Source organism: Dermochelys coriacea, chromosome 3 (genome assembly GCF_009764565.3).
Source record: "Dermochelys coriacea isolate rDerCor1 chromosome 3, rDerCor1.pri.v4, whole genome shotgun sequence".
Classification (NCBI taxonomy): domain Eukaryota; kingdom Metazoa; phylum Chordata; order Testudines; family Dermochelyidae; genus Dermochelys; species Dermochelys coriacea.
This window is the reverse complement of record NC_050070.1, coordinates 11,525,719-11,552,888: the sequence shown is the minus strand read 5'-3', so window position 1 is coordinate 11,552,888 and position 27,170 is coordinate 11,525,719. Positions and strand designations below refer to the sequence as shown.

Below are 27,170 nucleotides of genomic sequence, written 5' to 3'. Positions count from 1 at the left end.
AAAACTGTATATTTTGTAACAGTGCTGTGAGCCTGCGACCAGAGAGACAGTTAAAGGCAATGCCCTAAGTGGCCTGATGCTGGTATGCAGGTCCCAGAGTGGCTGAAAATCCATGTGGAATGCCGGGGTTCCTTCACCAGTGAGGTTGCAAGTGAAAGTCAACACCAGAGACAGAGGAAGCGTTTTCTATCTTTGCTGTTCTTTGCTTTCCTTGTTTGTGTGTGTCTTCTTTTGTCTTCCAGGAAATGGGATCGGACTAGAACAACAACAGCTCCAGCCCATCTCAACTAACTTCTTCATTTTTCCTCAAAAGGACAGTTATTACCATCTGCAATACCACCCAAGGGACTCTCAAACAGGGCATTTCCCTGTTAAAGCCTTTCTCCAGCTGAAGGGAAGGGGAAGAAGGGATGTTGTTAAAATGAAATCCGTATTTAATACTTTAAATTTCAAATGCTTTTCTTTTCTGTATCTTTAATAAAGGGTTAAAACAACCAATGGTGTGTGTTTGCCATGATACTAAACAGGCTGATTTATCTGAATACCAAACCCCAAACCTTCTTTAAAACTCTTCCATATTGGGCAGTGACTGGGTCATCTTAACACCTTTCACCCTTTGGGCCCATTTATTCTAAATTAATACAAAAGGTATCTCATAGACTTGAAGACTTTAAGATCAGAAGGGTCCATCGGAATCACCTCATCTGACCTAACCTCTGGCTGAGTTACTGGAGTCCTCAAATCATGGTTTAAAGACTTCAAGTTACAGAGAATTCACCATTTACACTAGTTTAAACATGCAAGTGACCAGAGCCCCATGCTGTAGAGGAAGGCAAAAAAATCCCGAGGGTCTCTGTTAATCTGACCCCAGGGGAAATTCCTTCCCGACTCCAAATATGGCCATCAGTTAGACCCTGAGCATGTGGGTAAGACCCACCAGGCAGACATCTGGGAAAGAATTCTCTGTAGTAAGTCAGAGCCCTCCCCATCTAATATCCCGACTACATTAGAAACATGTATGCGCACATACCTACCTTTGAAAATATGGTACTAGATAACTTCACATGACTGTGGAATCTCCATAATATGTATGTCCCTATAGTAAACTATCCTTACACCCATGATATTGTGAACATACAACTTGGTTTAATCATAGAATCATAGAATCATAGAATATCAGGGTTGGAAGGGACCCCAGAAGGTCATCTAGTCCAACCCCCTGCTCAAAGCAGGACCAAGTCCCAGTTAAATCATCCCAGCTAGGGCTTTGTCAAGCCTGACCTTAAAAACCTCTAAGGAAGGAGATTCTACCACCTCCCTAGGTAACGCATTCCAGTGTTTCACCACCCTCTTAGTGAAAAAGTTTTTCCTAATATCCAATCTAAACCTCCCCCATTGCAACTTGAGACCATTACTCCTCGTTCTGTCATCTGCTACCATTGAGAACAGTCTAGAGCCATCCTCTTTGAAACCCCCTTTCAGGTAGTTGAAAGCAGCTATCAAATCCCCCCTCATTCTTCTCTTCTGCAGACTAAACAATCCCAGCTCCCTCAGCCTCTCCTCATATGTCATGTGCTCTAGACCCCTAATCATTTTCGTTGCCCTTCGTTGTACTCTTTCCAATTTATCCACATCCTTCCTGTAGTGTGGGGCCCAAAACTGGACACAGTACTCCAGATGAGGCCTCACCAGTGTCGAATAGAGGGGAACGATCACGTCCCTCGATCTGCTCGCTATGCCCCTACTTATACAACCCAAAATGCCATTGGCCTTCTTGGCAACAAGGGCACACTGCTGACTCATATCCAGCTTCTCGTCCACTGTCACCCCTAGGTCCTTTTCCGCAGAACTGCTGCCGAGCCATTCGGTCCCTAGTCTGTAGCGGTGCATTGGATTCTTCCATCCTAAGTGCAGGACCCTGCATTTATATTAATATATATATATTAATATATATTAATATATATTAATATTGCAGCCTGCATATGTTTGTGTAATAAAACAGACTGGGGGCAGGGAATCAGTAATTAACATATTAGCAATACTGTTTTTAATATCAATTCAACAATTAATTCCTCCCTAAACTCCCTCACCATAACTAACACACATTATTAATAAACCGGGAGGAAAATAAATGTGTAAAACCATTAATAGTATAATACCCCCTGCACCATACAAAGGTCTTGTTTATTACATAAGGAGAAACTCACTATTACAGTAAGTTTCATCTAATTTTTTAAAATACATTACCTTCCTCAAATCCATTCCGGAGAAGGAATTTAGCAGACAATGGCTCAGTTTCACATTTTACTGAAAGAAGCTCCTCTATCACTGTTTGGACCTACAAAAAAATTAAAAAATAATATTCACAATGTGATCATTTTTCTTTAATTGTGCAGCCGAGAAGGCTGAGATGCTCATAAAGTGGTCACTATGTTTAGTAAACTAGCCAGTGATGGAAACAGGGTTGATATAATGGGTAGCCAAAAAGCAGAGGTGAAAGGTCCATCTTCCCTTTTAGAGCATGGGCTGGCATGGACAAAAAGTCAGCACTTCCCATTGTTCCAGCCAGCCCTGGAGATGGAGGGAGTGATTAAGTCTCCATAGGTTCTAAGAGCCAAAATCAGATTCAATATTAATAGGCATGGAAGAACCAGCTTAGATATTTAAGAACTATCTATATTTGACTGAATTTTGATCAAATTTAAACCAAACCCTAAATACAACCAAGCTGGCTGTTTGAAGAAAGACTTCTCAAAACTTTAAAATTCTTATAACGCTGTACTTTCAAAGCATCGCTACACTTTTACATTCCAGCTGGGAGCAGAAGAAGAAGTGATGAATACTATGAAGAATGCTATTCTCAAAGGGTTCCTTTGCTGGCCAGAAGCAAGAAGTACAAGAAATATCATAGAAAAGCCGATCCTCATGAGACTTGCAGCCCAGTCAGGCAGACTCGAGAGGTAGTGCAACCAAACATATATATGATGTATAGCAGAACAAGAACCAGAGGCTGGAAGTTAAAGCCAAACAAATTCAAGTTAAAATAAAGGCAATTTTTTTTAAATCAGTGAGACTGGTTAACCACTAGAACAACCAAATCACACTGCCAAGAGAAATAGTGGATCCTCCATCTTTTGATGTCTTCAAATTAGGGCTGTCAAGTGATTAAAAAAATGAATCACGATTAATCACGAGATTAAAAAATTGCAGTTTTAATTGCACTGTTAAACAATAATAAAGTACCACTTACTTAAATATTTGGATGCTTTCTATATTCTCAAATATAGGCTCTGGGCTGGGGGTTTCACCCCCCTCAGGGCTCCAGCCTGGCTTGGAGCTTTAGCCCCCTGCCCCACTGCCTCTAAAGCTCCAGGCTGGGGCTTCAGCCCCCCCACCCCAGATGCCTCCCTCCCCACCCAGAGGTATGCGGTTAATGAATTAAAAAATTAACACGTTAATTTTGTTTCCATTTAATCACAGGTGTTAACTGCAATTAATTGACAGCCCTACTTCAGATCAAAACCAAATGCCTGTATGGAAGACAAGCTTTAGTCAAACACAAGTTATTGGGTTCAATACAGGAGTAACTGGATGAAGTCTGTAGCCTGTGTTACACAAGTCAGACTACATCTAACGGTCCCTTCTAGCCCTAAAATGTATTAATCAAAGCAAACTTCCAAATACTGAGGTTCACACATCACTTTTTTCTTTTTTAAGAGATTACTAGTTACAGTGAGGGCTAGACTCTATTCGAGCAACAGGAATTATTTCAGGAAGCTCCCTGGCCTGTGTCATGCAGAAGCTCAGACTAGATCACAATGGTCCTTTCTGGCTTTAGAATCTATGAACATTTTTTGCAGTGTTGTTGGAGCTGTGCTGGTCCCCGAACATGAAAGAGACAAGGTGGGTACGGAAATATCTTTTACTGGACCAATGTCTGTTAGTGGAAGAGAAAAGCTTTCAAGCCTCCCAGGGGAGGTAGGAGAGCACTTAATATTAAGTGTTAGGGTTAGATTTTTAAGTGCCCTCCAACAGCATGTTTGAACCCCTTTATGCTTAACAATCAATTCCCCTCTTTATAGTTAGTTCAGCCATTCTATTTACTTTCTCCAGACCTGGCGCAATAAGAACTATTGCCTCACCTACCTTGTCTCCAATCTATGAGCACAGCAGAAATCAATGGCTTTGAAGAACCCAGTCCCAAACTCTTGTCCGAGGGATGTGAGGTTCCTCTTGGTGTATATTCCTGGGTGGCAAAGAACCTATTCTCAGACATCTGAGTCCCTCTGCTGATCAACATGTATCTGCACACTGCTTGTGTTTCATTTTGAATGTATGGGGGACCAAATCAGATATTGCTGGATTTCAGAGACTCTAACTAGGGGTTGGTCCACCAATATCCTTTTGAAAAGCACTCTCAGTAACTATAAAAGTAACTGGGATTACAGCAAAAGGTCTCAGTCTCCAGGCCAGATCCTCAGCTTGTGTAAGTCATCACACCTCCATTGATTTTATTGGAGCTATGACATTTTACACCAGGCCCTCTGTGTTTAATTATACAGACCTGATCAGCTGTAGCATTTGTTGCCATCATGTTGCTGGATACATTGTCCCAGGAAATACGGAACCATCCTGTGCCAGATAAAGTCAGCATCTGACAGGTAGGAAAAACAGGAACAAACGATGTGAGCTACGTACAACTCAAAAAGTGTCAGGTGATCTGTTAGTTAAGAGGATCTTTACATCAGCAGTATTCTGCCCTTCTGGTCTCTGCAAGACAACAACAAGTGTCACTTTAACCACCCATCACTCTGTGATCTGTTGCAATTTACTCTGAAAGTCTTGGTTCTCAGATTACTGGGGCAGAGAGGTTAAGTGACCTGCCCAGGGTCACACGCAAACCATAGATTCACAGATACTAAGGTCAGAAGGGACCATTCTGATCATCTAGTCCGACCTCCTGCACAACGCAGGCCACAGAATCTCACCCACCCACTCCTACGAAAAACCTCATCTATGTCTGAGCTATTGAAGTCCTCAAATCGTGGTTTAAAGACTTCAAGGAGCAGAGAAGCCTCCCTCAAGTCACCCATGCCCCGTGCTACAGAGGAAGGAGAAAAACCTCCAGGGCCTCTCCAATCTGCCCTGGAGGAAAATTCCTTCCCGACCCCAAATATGGCGATCAGCTAAACCCTGAGCATATGGGCAAGTGGCATATGGGCAAACCAGTGGCAGACCTAGGACCAGAACCTCAGGCTCTCAATGCCCAGTCTTGTGCTTTAATCACTAGAATAAGAGTTCCTCTAATGACTGAGAAATTCTTTTCCCTATTATAAATCTCTTTTTATTAGCTCATTATGAATATCAGTTGAATCAGTTCCCAAGTGACACACGCCAGATCCATGTTTGCTAGGAAAAGAGAAGTGGTCCTACCTTGTGTTAACTAATATAACCAAATTCTAGTTTTAACACATGTTAGCAGGTCAAGGTAAAACTAATCTGCTAACTCATGTTAAAATTACAAACTGCCTTGTCTTCACTAGGATTTTACTCCATGTCAGTTAACTTGCCTTAACTAACAAACACACCATTTTTCTTTGCTAGTGAAGACAAGGCCTGTACAATAAGAGTTTGCTGCAAAATATGTGGAGTAAATAGTACATGAAGCATTCGAGGCACAGGATCACAGACGTGGCACTGACCTGTATCTCTGGAAGCCGGTGGGCACTGGCCCGGATTTCGTGCCTCTCTCTGTGATAGGTGTTCACCACATCAGGGTTTAGCCAGGTGTTGTGCAGTTGAACCCCAACTTGCATCCCACTGCTTGGTGCCTTCCCATGATGCAGCGCTTCCAGGTAGTACTTTGAGCCAGCCATCAGCTCAAATTTCTGGGATTTTGGCTGCCAACTCTTGCTCCAGTTCTTCACCCAGTGCTCGGACCATTCAGAAGCACCAGCAGGAATAGAGGCAACTTGCACCTGCGTTCAAATCAACAAAAGCAACAAGGCTTTTAAACAGCAGTGTCTGGCTCCAAAATAATACATGAACCTGACCTCTTTGTAATTTAAAGGTACACTCTCTCCAGCTAAAGAGAAAGCAGACCACATTCACAGCTATGAGCAGATGGCTGCAGCATCCCTTCCTTTTTTGCAAGGGAAAATCCTGTCTAGCGCAGAGTGCTGTGATCAAGGGGTCTGAGCTGAGTCCCAAGAAGAGAAGATTTCTCATATCTCACCCCAGCCCTATAACAACTCCCCCTGTGGCCTTGGATAAGTCACTTAGGTTCCTCCTCTGTAAAATGGAAGTTGTGTGATCTACCTGTCTCAGATGGGTGTTGTGAGAAACAGTCAGCTTCCACTTTTAAGCTGCTTTGAAGGCTAATAGAGCTAGATTTTATTTGATAGAGGCCCTGCTGAGTCTTCTCCTTACACTCCTGTTGAGAAATAACAGTGGCCCAAGAGGAATCATCTAAACCAAGCATCTTTCATTCATTGAATTTGAAATGGAGTCTTTCCCCTCAATTCCGTGGAATCTGAGGTAACCGTGGAGGCCACCTCAGAGAAGCTGTTTGTTAGGGGGAACCCTTTCAAGGTGACAGCAGGAAAAAGACACCAAAAAGAGCACCACACCTTAAAATCATGAGAGGGAACAAAATCAGTGAGCTAATTCCCTTTCCCAACCCGGGGTATTATAGACTATGCAAGTAACACTACCCGTAGGTAAGGCTGCAGTCCCAATTTTAAGTCCCAATTTTCACTTAACCATTCAAACGGAAATTTTTCATGCTGGGTGCAGTCTCAGGGTGGATTTTTTTTTTAAACTTTCAGTTAAACTCAGTCAGCAATTTAATTACAGGATTACATTCTAATTTTCCCGTAAGACCCCTGTCTCATTCAGTGCACAGGATGGACTGTGCTCTGGGATGAATCAAGGCTGCATGGTGAAGATGGCTGCTGTCCATAGGGCCCCTGATTCACTTGTTGCAGAAGTTGGAAAGTGAATGAGGCAGGGAACTGGAGAAAGAGAAGGATGGTCTCAGAGTTAAGCTGAATGCTGCCCTGGAGAACTGGAGTCTATCCCTGCCTGTGCCATAGAGCTCCTGTGTGATGCTGGACAAGTCTCTTAAGCCAAAATGTTCCACAAGTGACCACTTGTGAACCAAGTGGGATCCCCCTTTTTTGGTTGCCCAACTTGAGATACTTGGGGTCTGATCTGCAGAAGTGCCAAGCACTCACAACTGCTACTGAGGTCAATAGCAGCTGTGCTCTCAACACAAGTAGTATTATAAAATGCTGAGTCCGCTTAAAAAATAATAAAAATCAGGCACCAGGCTTCTTAAATTGAGCTCCCAAATTAGACACTTTGGGTTTTCTTCTCTGACCCTCAGTTCTCCATGTATAAAATAGGGCTAATAATACGTTCATCTCACAAGGGTGTTACAGAAATAAATGCATTAATGTGCATGAAGAACTAAAATACTATGACAGCATCATAGAAAAGCCCTTAAGGAAATTAATAATTCCGTATTCAGTGCAGGGTTTGGATGGAGTGCAGTAAATATGGCATGGGGCCACGCACTGAATGATGAGGATAAAACGAAATATTGAATAGCGTCTCATTCAGTGGATACTGAATGAGGCAGGATTCCTGTGGGAAAAAAAACAGTATATGATCACGTCATTAAAGACTGTATCATCATGCATTTGCACACAAGGGGGTTAAATTAAAGTTGCACAGGCAACCTTAATTCTAGCATTTCTGTTTCCAGGGGCAGGTTTGCCAGTAAAGAAGGCACATGACTGTCATTAACTGCACATGCACCAAGCTCTGACAGAATATGCTTAGGGTTCTGGAAACAGCTGGTTCTCACTGAGTATGCTCATCTCATTTGCATAGGAACCTCCTTCCTGGTAACCTGATACTCATTCTTTTATGGTAGGTGAGATCTTCAGGGGTAGCAGAGGGAGACTTTTCTCCTCCGAGGTAACTGGGGACCAGACAAAGAGCATTTGGAGACTGGAGTCTGCTCTTCCCTTGACAGTAACCTGCCAAAGGACCTCAGTCTTGAGCCAGGAGCCTTGCTTCTAGGGAGGAAAGGATAATTGAGTCTCTAAGGCCCATTTGGTTCTCGGTCTCTCAAGATAGATGCCAACAAAGGTGCCAACTGTGACTCCGTTTTTACATGCCAACCAAACAATCCATCCACCTCCTATCAGACACAATCTAAGGAGTCACTGAAACACCGTTCCCTGGCATGGGACAAGGACCGCACATTGCAGCTGAAATTAGAACAAAAGTAGCATGTACCACCCATTCGCATTACAACACCTTTCAAAGTGCATCCCATTCTGCCAGAGGGAGAGAAAACCTACAACAAGCAGAGAGCATTTGGAAAGCTGGACAATCAAGGGGCCTGAGTCCCTGCTCAGTTATGCTGAGGTAGGTGATAGAGGCACCCCTTGCAGGGAGTTCACTCCAAACTCCTACCCCTCACCTTGGGGAGGCAGGAATTCACCCAGGAGTCAATCCAGCACAGCTATCAGTGACAAACAAATCAGCAACGGTCCCCTTTATCAGCAAACGAACTACCTCAGTGACCCCCAGCATCAGTCTTGTAGTCTCCAATCCCTTTGGGCTCTGGCTGTTTCTCATGTGCCATGAACACTTATAGTAGCCATATACACAGGCTGCCTCCTAGCCTGTCCCACTGCCTCCTGGCCCACTGGGTCCCTACAGCAGTACATGCTCTCTCCAGTAACCCTCCTTGAATCACAATCCCATCCTCCAAATCAGAGGGGATGGGCACCAGGAAGAAGGGGTGGGATTTCCTGCCACCTCTCAAGCTAACGGGCACAGGAGGTTCCTGCTTCTCCTCTTTGCTCATCTCCCCCACCACTTGGGGTTGCAGAGCCAGCTTTCACAGCACTGTTGCTGATCTCTGTAGTGTCATCACGCTAGGGCAACGCCACTGAAAAAAATCAACACAACAGCTGGAGAATCAGGCCCAAGGAATCCTACTTGCATGAAGGGAAATCCCAGTGCTTGATAACTGTAAATGCAACTCATCCATACCCTGCATGTCCTATTTTTGCTGCCCTAATGAAATACCTTTTTTCCTGGGTCTTCTGACAGGCTTAGGTGCAAGGAAGCCCTGCCATCTGCCTGAATCCAGAAAGTGTAATTATTTGTCTGTGGTGCCACAAAGAATCCACGTAGTCGTGAGCTAGGCAGCAGAAGAATATCCATGTCATATAAAAGCAGTGCCAAATCCCTGACAAACAGCTGCTTTCTCCCATTTATTAACCGGAAGAGGGAAATATTTTCACTCAAATTCAAGAGCTTTTACCAGTTTTTAGATACTCAAAATCTGACCTGTTTTCACAGGGAAAAAAATTATGACATTGCACAAATATTTCCAAGAAAAAAAGTGAAAATAGACTGGGGTTTTTTTTAAAGCAGAATCATCCCCATTGCTGAGTAGGAAAAAGCGTTCAAGTTGGAAACCTACCCAAATTCAAGGGAGAGGCACGTGAAAATGTCAGAAAGGTGAAAATGTTTGTATTTCTGCAAAACAAAACACAGCTCTCAATGGATGAATCTCAAAAGGGTCAGCTCATGTGTACCCCAAAATTCTAAGGGCCAGCTCCTCTGCAGGAGTCAATTGGTATTGCTCCATTAACCTGGAGCTATGCTGCTTCCCACCAGATGAGGATTTGGCCCTACATGCCTATTCGTAGTTGTGGTGCACACAGCTCCTCTCCAGATACAATACTTTCTGCTTCTGGCTGAGCTGGTTCTATCTCAAGAGCACACTCCTTTGAGAGATCATCACCTCTGCCTCTAGCCTGGGCAAAACCAACAAGTGTAGCAATACGAGCCAGCTGGTGGCCAAGAATCATGCCCCTGGACGTCAGAAACTCCTCCTGCACCACTCTGTTCTGGGTTCTCCATGCAGGGCAACTCAGTGACGATGAAAAATATGGGATAAAACATTTCACTGCATTTTTTGAATTTCAAAAGGTCCTAAAAACTCAAGTACTGAGCAAAGATTTGATTGGAATCGTCAGAGCTGTGCAATAAAGCTCGTTACAAAGGACTGGTTTGTGCTATTGTTACTTCTTCCACCGCTAAAGGTGCATACCAAGTTTTCATCTCCTTTTGAGACCATGGAATACCTGAATGACTGCTGTGACTGACAGAGAAATCTTTCTGGAGAGCTGGCATTAGGAACAATCTGCCATCTATACCCAGGGGCTGCTTCAGTTAGATCAGTGCCTGCTGCATCATCCCAGACTTCAAAGAGAAGCCCTCTGTTTCCTGGGACATTAAAAAAAATATACATCAATAATCTAGTCAACAGTGGCTAATGGAAAGTCCACAGCACATGAGAGAATGAATAGCAAAACAATGAAAAAGCTGCAGGCCATAGTCTATGGGTTGCTGGATAATAATCTCTGAAAAGAGATGTTTTGGGACCTTTTAATGGGATCAATGTTAGTTCCAGGCTAGGAACACTGGAGAGACAACGCCTTGATCTATAGAGTCCCCTCCAGCAAATAAAGAAAAGTACCAAAGGATAGTGCCTCCAGCACTCCCCAACCAAGGTGCGATGGTCAGTACATTGAAGCGAAAGGAAAAATAATTGGGAGAATCCTCAGGGAGCTCCAAAAGGAATCCAAAAACAGACTGGAAATAAAGGAGATTTGTCAGGAAGGGCAAACTCATGAATATCAGGGGCAAAACTGAGGAGTATCATCGGGTTAGTCCAGAGTTCTAGGTTCAGATGTTACCCAGAAATCCCAAGCAAATGAGGACGTTTGGTCGGCAAACCCAGGAGAGGCTACCCTACTACTGAAAACCCATGTGATGTGACATCAGTAGGTTTTGGATAACCCCATTTTTATCCATCCCACTACCAAACACAGAATGAAGTCTCTACCCCATTTCCAAATGGCAGAAGAGCAGTTTGCCAAGCAGGGCCTTTGCTCTTAGAAATACTGTACCTGCTTGGGGTGCAGCAAGTCTTCTGGTCTCATCAATGGGTCCAGTGATGCAACTAATCTTCCGGGGAGAACAGTGCTTGATTTCACAGGGAACTCCTGGCAGTGGGAAAAGGAGAAGTGGGTATATGCATAATGAGGCTGAAGAACATAAAACCAGGCATAAACTTTTTAAGGGATGAGCTCCCTTTGATTCTGAAAGAGATTAGCAGAGCTGCACTGCATCACCTTCAAACAAGGGCAACATCACACCGAACAGAGGGCTTATATCTTTAGCCAGTTATTCATTTGAATTCACAACAGTGAGGGCCTCTCATATGGCAAGTACCATGATTCTTATGTCCACTACCATGGTACTTACCTGTACGTGTAGTCCCACCGACTTTAACTCAACTTTAGTAGGAGTTGCTGGAGCAAGTACTATTAGAGAATCAGGCCCTAAAGGAGCTGGCTCCTCTGTACATGTGTCCAACTGGGCATTCAATATGGTGGCACAGGTGTAACCGAAGGCAGAATTTGGCCTGTGGTCTTCATTCTGTCACTGTAGTATCCAAAATTGATTTCTACATTGTTACCTGCAACTGTGATCTGCACGGGCTGGTCAAAGAAGTCTCCTGTGATCGTGAGGTCACTTCCTCCTTGTAGGCTTCCCGAGACAGGAAACACAGATACTATCTCTATAGAGGAAGGAAAAGGAGACTCAGAGAATGGATCTAGCTAACATGCATTAGGAAAGGTCCATCCCACTTCCATTAAAACTAAAAGCAACACTTGCACTGACCTCAGGGGGAGCAGGCTCCGAGAAACTAAATGGCTCAAAATCATCCCTAGCCCAAATTCATCCAGGAAACCAGTGGAATTACAGCCAGAATTAATTTGATCCTACATGTATAGCTCAGCTAAAGGACAATTTAAGGAGGGATATAATAACTCTTACAAGCTGGTATAATTCACATCACGAGGAGGCCAAAATCAGGTGAAATTAAACTATTTTTGACAAGTGGTTCTCAACCTTTCCAGACTACTGTACCCCTTTTAGGAGTCTGATTTTTTCTTGCACACCCCCAAGTTTCACCTCACTTAAACTATTTGCTTACAAAATCAGACATAAAAATACAAAAGTGTCACAGCCCACTGTTACTAAAAAATTATTACTTTCTCGTTTTGTCTGTATGAAATTTTACATCATACTGACTTTGCTAGTGTTTTTTATGTAGCCTATTGTAAAACTAGGCAAATATCTAGATGACTTGATGTACTCCTGGAAGACCTCTCCGTACCCCCAAGGGTACACGTACCCCTGGTTCAGAACCACTGTTTTAGGCTGTTTGGCTTGCCTCTGAAATTAACCCACAGATTTGACTGTTGTGAACTTTCTGTCAGCAGTGTTGTTGTAGCCATGTTGGTCCCAGGATATGAGAGACAGGTAAGGTGTGTGAGCCCAGACCTGAAGAAGAGTTCGCTGTCAGCCTGAAAGCTTCTCTCTTTCATCATCTGAAGTTGGTCCAATAAGAGATATTACCTCATCCACCTTTGCTCTCTAATTAAACTTTCGAACAGTTGAATACAATGCTGTTAATCCTTAGCATTTAGGGCCAAATCCTGCGAGGTGCTGAACCTCTACAATTGCCAGTGATATAAATGGAAGTTGTGAATGCTCAGATTTGACCTCTAGTCTCCGTTTGCATGACAATCTGGTTATTTTTCCACTAGATGGCAGTGAGGCTGTTTAGCATTCCTCATCTCTCATGCACACACAGGTACTGTAGCTAGATGGGGCAACTGCAATTCTAAACACTGAATCACACTTTTGTAATCCTTAAAATGGGCTATTTGGAGAGATGACCTTAGCTTTCCCAAGTCTAAAATTTTTCTAATCCATCCATTTAAGGGCCATATTAATCTTTCATCCGTCAAGAGAGTACCTCTAAATCAGGGATCGGCAACCTTTGGCACACAGCCCGCCATGGTAAGTCCCTGGCGGGCCAGGCCAGTTTGTTTACCTGCAGCATCAGCAGGTTTGGCCAATCACAGCTCCCACTGGCCGTGGTTCACCATCCTAGGCCAATGGGGGCTGCGGGAAGCAGCGCGGGCCAAGGCAAGTGCTGGCCACCCTTCCCACAGCCCCCATTGGCCTGGGACAGGGAACCGCGGCCAGTGGGAACCGCGATCGACCGAACCTGCCGACGCAGCAAGTAAACAAACCGGCCCGGCCCTCCAGGGGCTTATCTGGCAGGCCGCATGCCGAAGGTGGCCGATCCCTGCTCTAAGTCCTTTGAACCAAGTCCTTTATACATGTGCACATCACAAATCATCAGTCCATTAGTTACAGTAGTTACAACCAATGTTAGATCAGGCCTTCGTGGGAAAGATAGAGCAGGCAGCCCTGAAACCTGTTCAGACTAGATGAGCCAAATGGTCTTTTCTAGCCTTGTTCTATCTTTGATAGCAATCAAAACCAAGTGCTTTATGGTCCATGAAACTTAGACCTGTGGTTGTACTTTGAGTTTTAGACCCAGATTCTTTTTAAAGATCATTGACATGACTTAGCCATGAGAGCAGCTACTGAGGATTTAATTTTCTATTGTCTAGAGAGCTGGAAATTGCATGCCAACGTGTTATACAATACAATGCTTTACTCAGTATAAGACAATACTACAGTAGTCTGAGATATATCTTTGCTCAGAACTCTTGACTCTCACACTGAAACTCAAGAGATACAATACAATCAGCTAGGGGATGGGGAAGTAATTTTCAGCTGATTCATCCTATCCAAAGCCCCCTGCATGTCAAAGACCTCAACTCCCACCAACTTTGGGAGGATTTGAGGGGGCGGAGCAGGGTCAGGCACATAGTGTTGGTCTGGCAGGAGAAATAGTGGGGTTGCTTGATCATCACCCCATTTCCAGACCTGCTGATTCTCCTGTTGTTAGGGTTCTCTTGCTCAATACCCTTTCGAGATTTCAGAGCCACCCACAAACGGAAGCTGGAGACAAAGGATACGTCTACATGAGGGGGGCTTCCCAGAATGGGCAGACAGATATGGGCTAGCTCTGCTTCTGCTAGCACACTAAAAATAGCAGTTCGGGCTCGGGCTGGAGCCTGGGTTCTGAAACCCCACAAGGGGAGAGGGTCTCAGAGCCCGGGGTTAAGCCCAAGCCCCAAGGTCTACACTGCAATTTCGCAGCCCTGCAGCCTGAGCCCTGCGAGCTTGAGCCAGCTGAATCAGCCCCCGCCCCCCCGCCCGGTGTTTTACTGCAGTGTAGACACACCCTGATGAGTGATAAGGCCCCTCTTGCGGGGCATTCAGTTCAGCATGCAATGAAAGCAGGAAGAGAGGGAAAATCTGGGCACCTCCCAACCTTAGCTCATAAAAACATAGAGGGCTAGATTTTGTATCTCATCCTGAGGTCCTTTTTGTGCTCTCTGTCTAAACGAGAGCAACTCCCACTGAATCCAAAGGGAAATGCACACAAGGATTGAAGGCACAGTAACATTGGGAAGAATAGTAGAAAGATTTTCTTCATAGGCCTCTTTGGACTTGTCATAGGACAGGGCAGTCATCGGGAAAGCAGCGAACAGCACCTGAGAATGTTTGATACAAGAAAAGCTCCAGTTTGGCACTGATGAGCCAAGCATCCTTGTGTACCATCGACCTGCAACATGAGAGAAAGGCCTGTGAAACTCCTTCGAATCTGAGCGGAGGACGGATCTCCCCACAGTACCAGGGAAGATGAACGGAACATCTCAGAATAAGCACAGGAGAACACAGTTATTCTAGGATAACAAATGCTACTTTTCACCCATATATACAATCATAGAATCACAGAATATTAGGATTGGAAGAGACCTCAGGAGGTCATCTAGTCCAACCTGTTGCTCAAAGCAGGACCAACCCCAACTAAATCATCCTAGCCAAGGCTTTGTCAAGCCGGGCCTTAAAAAACTCCAAGGATGGATATTCACAGAATATTAGGATTGGAAGAGACCTCAGGAGGTCATCTAGTCCAACCTGTTGCTCAAAGCAGGACCAACCCCAACTAAATCATCCTAGCCAAGGCTTTGTCAAGCCGGGCCTTAAAAAACTCCAAGGATGGATATTCCATCACCTACCTAGGTAACCCATTCCAGTGCTTCACCATCCTCCTAGTGAAATAGTGTTTCCTAATATCCAACCTAGACCTTCCCCACTGCAACTTGAGACCATTGCTTCCTGTTCTGTCATCTGCCACCACTGAGAACAGCTGAGCTCCATCCTCTTTGGAATCCCCCCTTCAGGTAGTTGAAGGCTGCTATCAATATTGCAGCATTCATTCAAGCATTCGAATTAGAGCTGGTCGAAATTCTTCAACTGAAAAATTTTGCCATTATCAAAGGCAGTTTTGTTGAAATCAAAATCTACTATCTCATACTTTCTTACAGGTTTTCCTACTTTTTGCAGGTGGGTAACAGTAAAAAAGGGGGTTTCCCCACTTTCAGATACTTTGCCTTTTCCCTTTTCTTTCTGTTGGAAAGGGTAGAAAAGTAAAAGAAGGGAGAGAAGGGGGAGGGATTCAAAATCCAAAAATGGAAAATTGAAATGTTTTTGGTGTCCAAAAAAATGAAACGTGACATTCCAAGTCAAAAGAAACAAAAAAATTCCCCAAACCCAACATTTTGCAGTCAAAAATTTTCAGTGATTTTTCTCACAGAAAACTCAGCAGGGAAAATTTTGGTTTTCCAACCAGCTCTAACCTAAGTGTATTGTGGGATAGATGGTAGCATTTAACCACTGACATACGGATGGAGTCACCATACTCAATATGTGCCTCCCAGAGTTCCAGCAAGTGCAGAATGGATAGCAAACCATGCTGGCCAACGTCAGGGATTGAACCAACTATCTCCAGCACTGAACACATGAGTCTCTACAGATTGAGCTAAAAAACTAGATTCCAGAGTTGATACCTGGGACAGATTCAGTTCCTCAATGAATTGGGCATGGTGTGGTAAGACCTATTACATACCGGACCAGTGGGTTACACACAGACTGTATCATCCTTTTGAATAGACAAGCATATTCCCCTGCCATAGTTTGTACGTGGGGGGTGTAGGTCGTGGTGCTCCTTGTCCCCACACGCTGTGGCGTGGCTTGAAGTCTTGGAGACACATGGAAGGAAAAGGAAAATGCAGAGACTGTCCCTAGCCTTTACATGGAGGGGGTTGGACTAGATGACCTCCTGAGGTCCCTTCCAACCCTGATATTCTATGATTCTATGCGAAGCGCCTTTGACCCTGGACAACACTCCCTGCACAACCTGTTAGAATTTTGGGGGCCCTTTATAAGCATTACGTCTCAACACCATGGTGAGGTAGAGAAAATGGGTACAGCGAGATTAAATTACTAGCCCACGTGTAACCCATGCCTGCTTGGTGTGGTACCCTGTCCCCCTCTAGTGGCTGCTAGACCAGACAGAGATTGATGAGTCTGCTATAGCCTTGGCTAAGAGAGATGTGTCCTTTAGCTCATGCATTAAGCTTCAGGGGTCCCAGGTTTGGTCCCGTCTGCTAGCGACCGGGATCTGTCAGCGTTACATGTGCTCACCGAGGAAATCCGTGACAGAGTCAGAAGTCGAACCCAGCAGTTAATAAGGAAGCTGCCACAATGCATATGCTGATTTCTACCAACCGCTCACAGAGATCTGCGGTTGACTTTTTTGTCCAAAGTAACAACTGATTCATGAGCAAGGACAATGAACAGCACTGATAATCAAAACACTGGGAGCAAGGCTCTTCTGCTGTGTAAAGCAAAACCCGCATAGAAATCTCACTGGGCATCAGCTGCCATACACCCCTTCTGACACTGCATTTGGACCAGAACCAACCCCTTCCTCCTTTCCCACCCTTAACATTCACAACTGAGGTTCTGGTTTTGGCCCATCTAAGAGAAATAAATGTCCACAAGTCACTCAGCCACCCTGCACATGTAGAAGAGTGGTGATAGGGAATTATGCCCATCTGTATCTAATGGATACCCCTGTTCTGTACACTTAAACAATGGCCAGGAGACCCCCAGATCCTTTCGATAGTCTCTAGGGGGGAACTTTCTTCTTATTGCAATGATGATCAGTTCATCCCGTTGAGACAGCAAAGGGCCATGGCTAGGTATGTATATGCAAGTTCTATTAAATGTTTCCAAGTCCTCTTTCTGGGCCCAGAAATGCAGCTGTGCTACCATAGGAAACCACAGATGAATGAGGCAGTGTTTCTGTTACTCACTTTCCTTTGTTAAACACTGAAAAGCTAATGTTCTGTGAACCTGTTGGAAGAGAAAACACACACAGTTAATGCAGGAAGATGGGGGAGTCCGTAGAAAAAGCACACCAGACTAGTATCTACACTAAGGGCCTGATTCTCCTTTCTTCACTGACTTTACTCCAGTGTATCTCCATTGACTTCAGGGGAGCTGTTCTGATTTACAGCAAGAGGATAAAGTGCATCAACTAGTTATGCTATGAGATGGCACAGAAGCCTGAGAACCACCCCCCAAAAAACCCAAAGGAGTGGTCACACCAAAACCAGATTGCACAGTCTCCAGCTGATAGAGGAGCCTGCCACATTATTATTATGGGAGCACCTAGAGACCCCCACCAAGATCAGGACCCCGTTGAACCAGTCGCTGTCACATTTAACAATCTAAACATACAAAACAGAGTCAGGGAAATAAGGCATACAGAAAGCTTCAGAGTAATCTTCTCAAAAGCCTCTAAATCCTGTTTTCAAACATGACTAAGGCTCTTAGGAAGTTTAAGTCTCACTGAAAGTCGGTGGGATTTTGGCTCCAAAATCACTTTTGAAAACAGGACTTAAGCACTTTTGAAAATGTCACTCAAAGTGACTGCCCACAGCCTCCTAGCAGGGCAGTATCCAAGCCAGGTCTCTAGAATCCCAGTTCAGTGGCTTAGCCACCAGACCTAAATAACTCTGGGCTTCCACCAGGGCAAACCCTTACACATTGGTAATCATATGAGGCAGCTTTCCCCACACTTTTCTTCTGGGAATGGCCTGTATCAAAGGCCTACAACTCAGATGACAAGCATAGCAGAAGGGGCACCTTCACAGCCCTAGTAACACAGTGATGTGAACCAATGAGCAAGTGACACACTGAGCCCACAAACACCATCAAAACTCAGCTACTCCAGGGACAGGGCCGTAAAAATACATAGCTGGGGACAACTCATTCTTGTGCGCCTCCACTTAGATACGAGGAGGAAAGTTATCATGTAAAGAAAGGTGAAGGTCAAAAAATGGGTGAGGGAGGGAAATGTTTACAATAAATAAGTCATTAGGTTACAATCATAAGACCAGAGTCAGAAAGGGCAGAAGCGTTCCAGGAGGTTGCTCCCAATGCTGGGTTTCCGATGGGTCAGCTGTACACCCAGGGGGTCATTTCATTAATCATGCCACCTTCCAAGGCAGAGACCAGAATTGTAGTTGTACATGTTCTCCTATTTCCACTGACCGATATAGCTGCCTTCGATATGGCACTGTAAGGTCCCTGTTCCATGATCCATCTGAATGGGATAGCTGTAAAGAGACAGCGAAATTGAGCAGCCTTTAGAAAGGAAAGGGAACACAAGGAAAACACAGCCATACCATTCCAAACAAAACACAGCTTGTTCCCAGCCCCAGGGCTTGATCCTGATACTGGAAGAGTGCTTGGACCCTCAGCTTAAATAGGAGGTGAAGGCAAACAGCATCTCACAAGACTGGGTCACTGGAGAAGGTGCGTAGGAGAAGGGATGTAAGTAAGAGGTACAGTCCTGAGGTTGCTGTGATGCAGACTAGCTACTGGCCAGACCTTTCTGGGCATGTCTAAACTGCAAAGTAAGCCCAGGCTTCAAACTCAGCCTCAAGCCTCAACCCTCTTCCATCTGCACACAAATCATGCTAACCCAAAGCTCGGACTCAGGGTCCCAGGACCCCACAGGGCTGGAGGTTTCGAGCCAGAGTCAAGCTGAGAATCAGGACTCAAGCCTTATTGCTGTGCAGTATAGACGCAGCCCCTCTGGACTCATACTCTGGGAGCCTACCAAAATTATCCCACAATTCCACGGGCTGACTTTCTTTGTACTCTGGAAAGTCAAGTTTGGTGGACAGCCAAGTTTTCCCACAGTACACCATGAACAAAGGGCTAGAGCGGCCACATTTTCAGAGAGCAAGAGAAAGTCTGTGATATGGTTGGTTGGACTGGGGCCTGCATAATGCAGTATAGACACTGGAGCCCCAGGATGGGATGGCACCCAGGATTCAACAAGTCCTAACCTGGGGCTACCACTAAGTGTAGATGCTCAAGCCCTAGGTTAACAAACCTGTCCACTAACTTGAGTTCTACTGGGCTTATACTCTATGGCCCCAAGGTATGAGAAATATAACAATGGCTTAAAGGTGGACTTTGTCCCCTGTCACAATGTGGGCTCCTCTTTAAGGAGCCCACAACCCAACAGTGCCTCATTAATGGCCCCTAGATGGGGCCTGATAGACAGCAACTGGTGCCTCTAAAGAGCCAAAGGGAAACAGAAAACAAAGGTATCAGAGTAGCAGACATGTTAGTCTGTATCCGCAAAAAGAAAAGGAGGACTTGTGGCACCTTAGAGACTAACAAATTTATTTGAGCATAAGCTTTCGTGAGCTACAGTTAACTTCAATGCATCCGATGAAGTGAGCTGTAGCTCACGAAAGCTTATGCTCAAATAAATGTGTTAGTCTCTAAGGTGCCACAAGTCCTCCTTTTCTTTTTGAGAAAACAAAGGGAAACAGAAAACTGTGACAGAGACCAGAAGACATCTGAAGAAGATCCTTGACCGGGGAAGGGTTTGGGCCAGGAAGTCAGAGAGCTGAAGATAGCTGAAGGCCAGAGAAAGCGGACTCCAGGGAAGAAGAAGGGCACATTCCAGCTAGGAAGGGCTGGGAGTTGCCTGCTGAAAGCAGGGAATTGAGTTGAACTTTGTAGATTTTATTTTGGGACTTTGAGTTTTTTTCTGAACTTTGATCTTGATAAACCCAGCCCCTGTGGAGGGGTGGATTGCCTGTATGCACAATTTATTAAGGAGTCCTGAAGAGGGAAACAGAGGTAGGAAGCTGCAACACCTCTGACCAAAAGGGGGTGCTCAGGAAGAGGCAGACCCAGATTATTCCCCCCACCCCAAACCACAGACATGGAGAAACTGAGAATCAGGTCCTGTATGTCTTTCCAAGAAGAGAGGAGTCTGCACATTGCAGTATTACCAGAACAGTTCTCTCTCAGAGGGCTGGTTATAGATTGCTAGCAGGCAGGCTAAGAATGTTGTTAATGTTGAAACTGCTTTGAAAAAAATCAATGATGCCAAGGATATGTTTGTAAAAGTTTAAACAATAATTTGACAAACCGCTTAAACCCTTAGCAGTTTGGCCCAGCCACTTCCATATTTTAAACAAGGACCTTTTCATCAACAGCGGAGAAGGAATTTATGATTTAAGGGAACTGAGATAGTTTATATTCGGCTAAATAAGTAACGCAAACAGGAATGCCACTGCCAGGAGCTGCTGTACCGGGGGCATGAACACTTCCCCCCCATGAAGATCCACTCTGGCAGCTTTCCTATTGCACTGCACTTAGTCACTTACACCCTGTATTTAAAGTGAGTGATGATATTTCCAGCCTCCGGGTCACTTAGAAGAGTCAAGCGCCCGATCCTCATCTGCAATGAACTCATGCACAGCTGACATTGTCTGCACTGGGAGCTTGGCCACTAGTGTAGCCACACCAGTGCAAGCTCTGGTGTGCTGCGTTGGTGGAGATCCTGTCTACTATCTCTGTTGGTGCAGCTGGCCCCAATTTAACCCACATGGGGAAAGGGGCTTTAAACCATGCTGTGTAATTGCTTCCAATGCTGGGGCTTTGCACTGGGGGCAACTATCTGCAGCTAAAATCCCAACAGCAATAAGGCCTAAGCCATTCTATTAGCTCCGCTGATCCTGAGATCCACTGGTCTCACTGGTGCCAGTAGGATGGGTCTGTTCTGCCAGCCAAAGCATCCTGGAGAGTGCTGTGCATTCTAGCTCTACCCTCTGCTTTCCCCCTGTGCATTCCTAATACACCTTCTACACTGGGGTGGAGTGGGCAGTCAAAGGCAGCGATGCTGGCCCACTCCCATGGCATAAAAGGACCTTAGCTGTCAGGAACTATGGGCTTGAGTTCCCTCAGCTGAGCTTGCGGCTAGCCTGCTCAGCCCTCGGGCCAGTTAATGAGGCCAGTTGGGCTGCAGCAGAACCGCCTGATTGGCAGGCCTGCCCAACTGGCTGCAGGCAGCCCACAGGTCTGCATTTAAGCTCAGCAGCAGCAGCAGGTTGTTGGCTGCTCAACGCTTACACAGACAGCTGCAATCTCCCCTTTGCCTGTGCTGTACCCAGCCTTTCTCCTACCCCACTCCGCTGCTTGGTTCCTGACTCAGCTCTGACCCTTGGCCTAGTGGTTAAAGCCTGTTCCTGGTTTTAACCACCAGGCCAGGCTCCACCTTGAACCACTAGATCAGATCTCGCACATCCCAGTCCCTGACACTTAACAAGGACTATGGAATCAGTCTCTTGTCTTTTGTTCAGTGCACATTTCCTAGTATGCCACTTATACTCAGGTTGGCAAAGATTAAAGCTAAGGGACAAATTTTGATGGACCAATTTTCCACCTGAAGACCCAGTATCATCAAAAACAAAATGTTTTGTTTAAAAGGGACAATTTCATAGAATATCAGGGTTGGAAGGGACCTCAGGAGGTCATCTAGTCCAACCCCCTGCTGAAAGCAGGACCAAACCCCAACTAAATCATCCCCGCCAGGGCTTTGTCAAGCCTGACCTTAAAAACCTCAAAGGAAGGAGATTCCACCACCTCCCTAGGTAACGCATTCCAGTGCTTCACTATCTTCCTAGTGAAAAAGTTTTGCCTAATATCCAACCTAAACCTCCTGCACTGCAACTTAAGACCATTACACCTTTCAACAAGTTGTTCACTGGAAAAATGTCAAAATGAATTGTTTTGACTCTCATTGTTTCAACTTTGATATTAGATTAAATTATTGATTTAAATATATTAATTGCTTTTATCATTAGATGTATTGTATTCGGTGTTTCATATTATACTATTTTGACACTATCAAAATGATCCAATGTTTCTGAATCTAATTTTTTCTGAATTTTTGTTCCATGAGAAATTTTAACTTTTTGTTCCCATTTGGAACAGAAAACAAAATTTTGAAATGGCAGAATTTCCCGCAGAACATAAATTCAGTTTTCCAAGCAGCTCTAATAACTATGTTGTTGCCTAACAGGATGTAAGAGAACCAGTAACCTAAAACCTCCCCTGACTGTGGTAATCTAACAAGATGCAGGCAAACAACGAAAAAGATTAAATTTAATAAAGGCCAGGGCAAAGTTCTGCACTTAGGAAGGAAAGATCAAAGCACAACTACAAAATAAGTGGGATAAGAGGTTAGGTGGTAGTACTGCTGTAAAGGATCTTGTGGTTATAGTGGATCACAAATTGAATGAGTCAACGAGGCAATGCAGTTGTGAAAAAAGGAGTGTAGTAACAGGAGTGTTGTAAGAAAGACATAAGAAGTAATTGTCCAGTTCCACTCAGCAGTGAGGAGACCTCACTGGAGTACCGTGTCCTGTTCTGGGTGCTATGCCTCAGGAAAGACGTGGACAAACCAGAGAGAGTCCAGAGGAGAGCAGCAAAACTGATAAAAGGTTTAGAAAACCTGACCAAAAAGTTAAACAAACAAACAAACAAACAAACAAACAAACAAAAACACTGGGCATGTTTAGTTTTGAGAAAAGAAGACAGAGGGGAGCTGATAACAGTCTTTAAATATGTTAAGGGATGCTGTAAAGAGGAGTGTGATCTATTGCTCTCTCTGTTCACTGAAGGTAGAATAAGAAGTAATCTGCTTATTCTGCAGCAAGAGAGATTTATCTTAGATATTAGGGAAAATGTTCTAACTATGAGGGTAGTTAATAGGCTTCCATGGGAGGTTGTGGAATACCCATTATTGGAGGTTTTTAAGAACAGTTGGACAAACACCTGTTAGGGACAGTCTAGATTTACTTGGTCTTGCCTCACCGCAGGGGGCTGGACTCAGTGACTTCGAGCTTCCTTCCAGCCCTACGTTTCCATGAAAATCAACCATCTAGAACTCCATGCACTCCAACAGTTTACCCAATGAGCTGACTTTTCAAGAGTCCCTCGAAATTGTGACAAAGAACCTGCCTGTTATTATCATAACCGAGATGTACAGACGATCCTCTACAATCAATCATATGGAGATGTCACAGCAATATGAAATTAGCTACAACCCAAAGCAAAAAGGAAGATCACAAACTAACATGCTTCTCGTTTGCTTGTTGGCAAAAGAACAGAGGCTGATCCATCCACCTCCTTCCGCCTCGAGGATAACAGGGCTAGATAGGAAACAAACAGGAAAGATGTGACATTAGGGGAAGCCATTAAGCCCTAGGGTGAAATTCTGGACCTACTTAAGTCACTGGCAAAATGCCCCCTGGCTTCGCTGAAAAAATAAATTCCATATTTTGGAACTATTTGACTTAACAACCCTGGAAAGCTGTGTCCCATACACCTTATGAAACATGCACAACTCTTGCAAACCTAAGGAGCCCTAGCCTCATTCACTGGGCATTTTACAAGAGCCACGTGAATGAGGCAGGTTGCAGAGTAGCAGCCGTGTTAGTCTGTATTCGCAAAAAGAAAAGGAGTACTTGTGGCACCTTAGAGACTAACAAATTTATTAGAGCATAAGCTTTCGTGAGCTATGAAAGCTTATGCTCTAATAAATTTGTTAGTCTCTAAGGTGCCACAAGTACTCCTTTTCTTTTTGTGAATGAGGCAAGAGCTCATGCGAAATCCTGCTCCAGTCACTGCACATAGTCACTAAAGATGAGCACAGCGGTCCTATAAAACTATAGGCTGAATCTATTCAGTCAGTTGAATTTTCTCAAGTATGCTCACCAGTGTTTTGAGGTTATATTGTGAATAAATGAAACCAGCATTTCAGTGGAGGATACCAACACACCAAAGCTACACTGAAACACATTCCAACTTTCCATTTCATTAACCACAGCACTTGTAGTTCCCATTGAAGATGGGTGAAACAATAACTGGTACTGAACACAGGATGTTAATCAGTATCCAGAGGCTAGGGTTGTTGACTCTGAATCAGCTGGTGTAAATCAGTGCAACTCTACTGACTTATGATTAGGACTCTGTGTCACGGAGGTCGTGGATTCCATGACTTCCTGCAACCTCTGGGACTTCTGCAGCAGCCCGCGTGGCTGATGCTGGGGCTAGCTGCTCAGGTGGCCAGGGGGACAGCCACGCTAGCTGCTGCTGGAGCGACTCTGCAGCCAGCTGCTCGGGTGGCCCTGCAGCCGGCCGCCACCCTGGAGGCCCCGGGCAGCTGGCCCTGGTGACTGCCTGAGCAGTGGTCCTGGGGGTGGCCAGAGCTGCCGCAGCTCAGCAGCTCCTGGCAGCGGTCCCGGGGTGACTGGAGCAGCTGCTGGCCCCCCAGGGCTCCCCCACCTCGGTGGTGGCCAGATTAGCTCCTGGGCTCCCAGAGATCCCCCCGGTAGCGGCTGAAGCAGCCACTGGCCCCCCGGGACTTCTCCGCAGCAGCAGCCAGAGCAACTGCTGCCCAGCTCCCCCCACAGCAGTGGCCAGAGCAGCCGCTGGCCCCCCAGGGTTCCCCTCCATCAGCACCCCCGCCTAAGATTCAATCAGAGGTATTTATGGTATAAGTCATGGACAGGTCATGGGCCGTGATTTTTTTGTTTCTTGCCCGTGACCTGTCCATGACTTATACCATAAATACCCATGATTAAATCCTTGCCTTACTTATGATTTATATCGTCTGAGGATTTGGTTCCCTAGCTGGAGAATATACCATGCTGTATCAGACCTGCGACCCACCAGAATGATGTCTCCCCTGCAGCAAATGTCTGTTGCTTCAGAGACTGGTGACTAAAACACCCTAGGCAAACGTACAATGGGAGAATATTTCTTCCTGACCCCTAGGCTGAGCAGTGAAATTCTTGAAGCATGAGGTCTGATTATGCTTCTCTTCACATAAATTGCTGCATGAACAAATACTTTAAAGTAACTGTAGACCCTCTGGGCCCTGATTCTCCACAGCCTTGCACAACCAGGCCTACACATGCCAGTTCAGAATCCGCCAGTCACTTAGTCTAGTGGTCGCATTTTATCCCCACTTTGAACTCACTGGGCCTCTGTTACCCTCCATCTTGTGTGACCATTTACACCAATGGGAATTCAGAATGGTGGCATTTTACACCCACCTTACCCTGGTGTAAATGACCACTTAAGCAACAGGGCAATGGAAAATCAGGTTGCCACTCTGTGGAAGTGCAAGTGACTCTATGAAGCTCGAGGCAGTGGAGAGGAAGGCACACAGCCCAGATCCTCAAGGGTATTTAGGCATTTATCTTCCAGAGATTTCAATGGAAGCTAGGAGTCTAAATACCTTTGAGGATTTGGCCCACTGTTTCTTAAGAGCTCTGCTTTAACTTTACATTTGCCATGAAAATTACTCTCCCCAACCAAGTGAATAGAATTTCTAAAAATGCAATTGGAAAAGGAAATTTATTAACCTGTAATTTCCTACATTTGAAATTAGTTTCTTTTAATCTGCTAACCCAAATAAAACCTCCAACATCCAGATGCAATTACAGTACAATTCACACTGAGCCACAATTGACTGTGCTGACGCTCAATCAACGCACTAGCTTAATGGACCACTTGCAATTAGATTAACAAAGTTTGCTGGAGCCCAACTCGTGAGCTGCAATAAACCACAACAAGAGGAAACCAGCAGTTCTGTGCCAACTGGTTGCAATTTATTGCTGTCAAGGAGGTTGATCGAAGAAAGGCCCAAAAAAACCCAATCACATGGACAGAGCCAGAACATTAATATATGTAATTACCCATCAATATAGTCAGTGTTAAAGTCCATGGTTTCATATTTTCCAGCAATGATCTGCCCATAGACTTGTATTACATCTCCTGTTTAAATGAGAAATAAAATAAAGGAATTATTTTTAAAACAGCATGCTAATGTCTATGGAGTAAGGCACCTGGCAAAGTGGGGGTTAAGGGCCAGATTTACTAAGGGGTATTTAATAATTATTTTATTTGTATTACCAGAGTCCCTAGAAGTCCCCAGTCATGGCCTATTCTGCTAGGCACTGTATAAACACAGAACAAAGAGACAGTCCCTCCCCCGATGAGCTTACAATCTAAAAGACAAGAGACAGCAGATGGATAAAGACAGGGGAGCGCAAGGAAACAATACAGGTGCCTAGCAGGACCTACAAAAGTCCTTAGGCCGGCAGCTCCCATTGACAGTCAACAGGAGTCAACTATTTCACTCACTTAACTGGAAACTCATTTTTGGTACTAAAAAGAGAATTTCAATTTCTGATTTTTCTAACAGACACCAACAATTTTTGACAAAATGAAAAAAAAAATCATGTTCCTCTATATTTTTCATTGTTTTTTTAAAAAGCGTATAATTACCTGACCAGCTTTCCTGCTGAGTCATTTCAGTTAGCCAAACAGCATCTTCCGGACATTTTTTTTTTATTTTGGAGACCTGAGATTGTGCTTTTATGTTAATTACAGACCTGAGTCAACTGAGCACTTAACCACATGCTTAACTTTGAGCTGATGAGCACCCCATCATTATTCAGGAAAGCATTTAACCCCTGCTTCCCATTAGACATGTGAATTTCCATTAGACTATCTGCAGGATTAAAATTAGGCATGTTCTTTAGCACTCCATTGAATTGGGGCCATTAATGCAGTACTGAGCCTGAATAGGTAAAAATGACAACAAAAGTCAGTGGGTCAAAACCTGCTCTCTTTGCCCCTAACTCCAGATTAACACCATTGATTTCAGTGGGCACATTTCACTTTTACACTGGTGCAACTCAGATCAGAATCTGTCACCACGCATGTGAATTATGAGCCGGAAAACATGTTTATCCCTATTGGACAAGTGACTGAACTGAGGCACAGAGAGATTAAAGGACAGATTTTTAAAGGAATTTAGGCACCAAGTTGGATTTTCA

General features: G+C 44.7%; 1 protein-coding gene across 5 annotated transcripts in view; it reads right to left on the bottom strand.

The window, feature by feature from the left end:
• PKHD1 (PKHD1 ciliary IPT domain containing fibrocystin/polyductin) overlaps positions 1–27,170 on the bottom strand; it is a 405,193-nt gene that overhangs the window by 362,198 nt on the left and 15,825 nt on the right. For all 5 annotated transcript variants that reach the window (XR_006279695.1, XM_043510113.1, XM_043510114.1 and 2 more), the window contains exons 7-18: positions 26,025–26,103; positions 23,397–23,471; positions 18,499–18,563; positions 17,256–17,295; positions 14,586–14,656; positions 11,576–11,677; positions 11,004–11,099; positions 10,176–10,317; positions 9,109–9,223; positions 5,703–5,978; positions 4,565–4,654; positions 2,248–2,338 (exon numbers count right to left, since the gene is read on the bottom strand). Coding sequence is in view for 4 of the 5 variants with exons in the window: in XM_043510113.1 (XP_043366048.1) it covers positions 2,248–2,338; positions 4,565–4,654; positions 5,703–5,978; positions 9,109–9,223; positions 10,176–10,317; positions 11,004–11,099; positions 11,576–11,677; positions 14,586–14,656; positions 17,256–17,295; positions 18,499–18,563; positions 23,397–23,471; positions 26,025–26,103 (1,242 nt within the window). In the remaining variant the exon portion in view is untranslated. The remainder of the gene's footprint in view (positions 1–2,247; positions 2,339–4,564; positions 4,655–5,702; positions 5,979–9,108; positions 9,224–10,175; positions 10,318–11,003; positions 11,100–11,575; positions 11,678–14,585; positions 14,657–17,255; positions 17,296–18,498; positions 18,564–23,396; positions 23,472–26,024; positions 26,104–27,170) is intronic.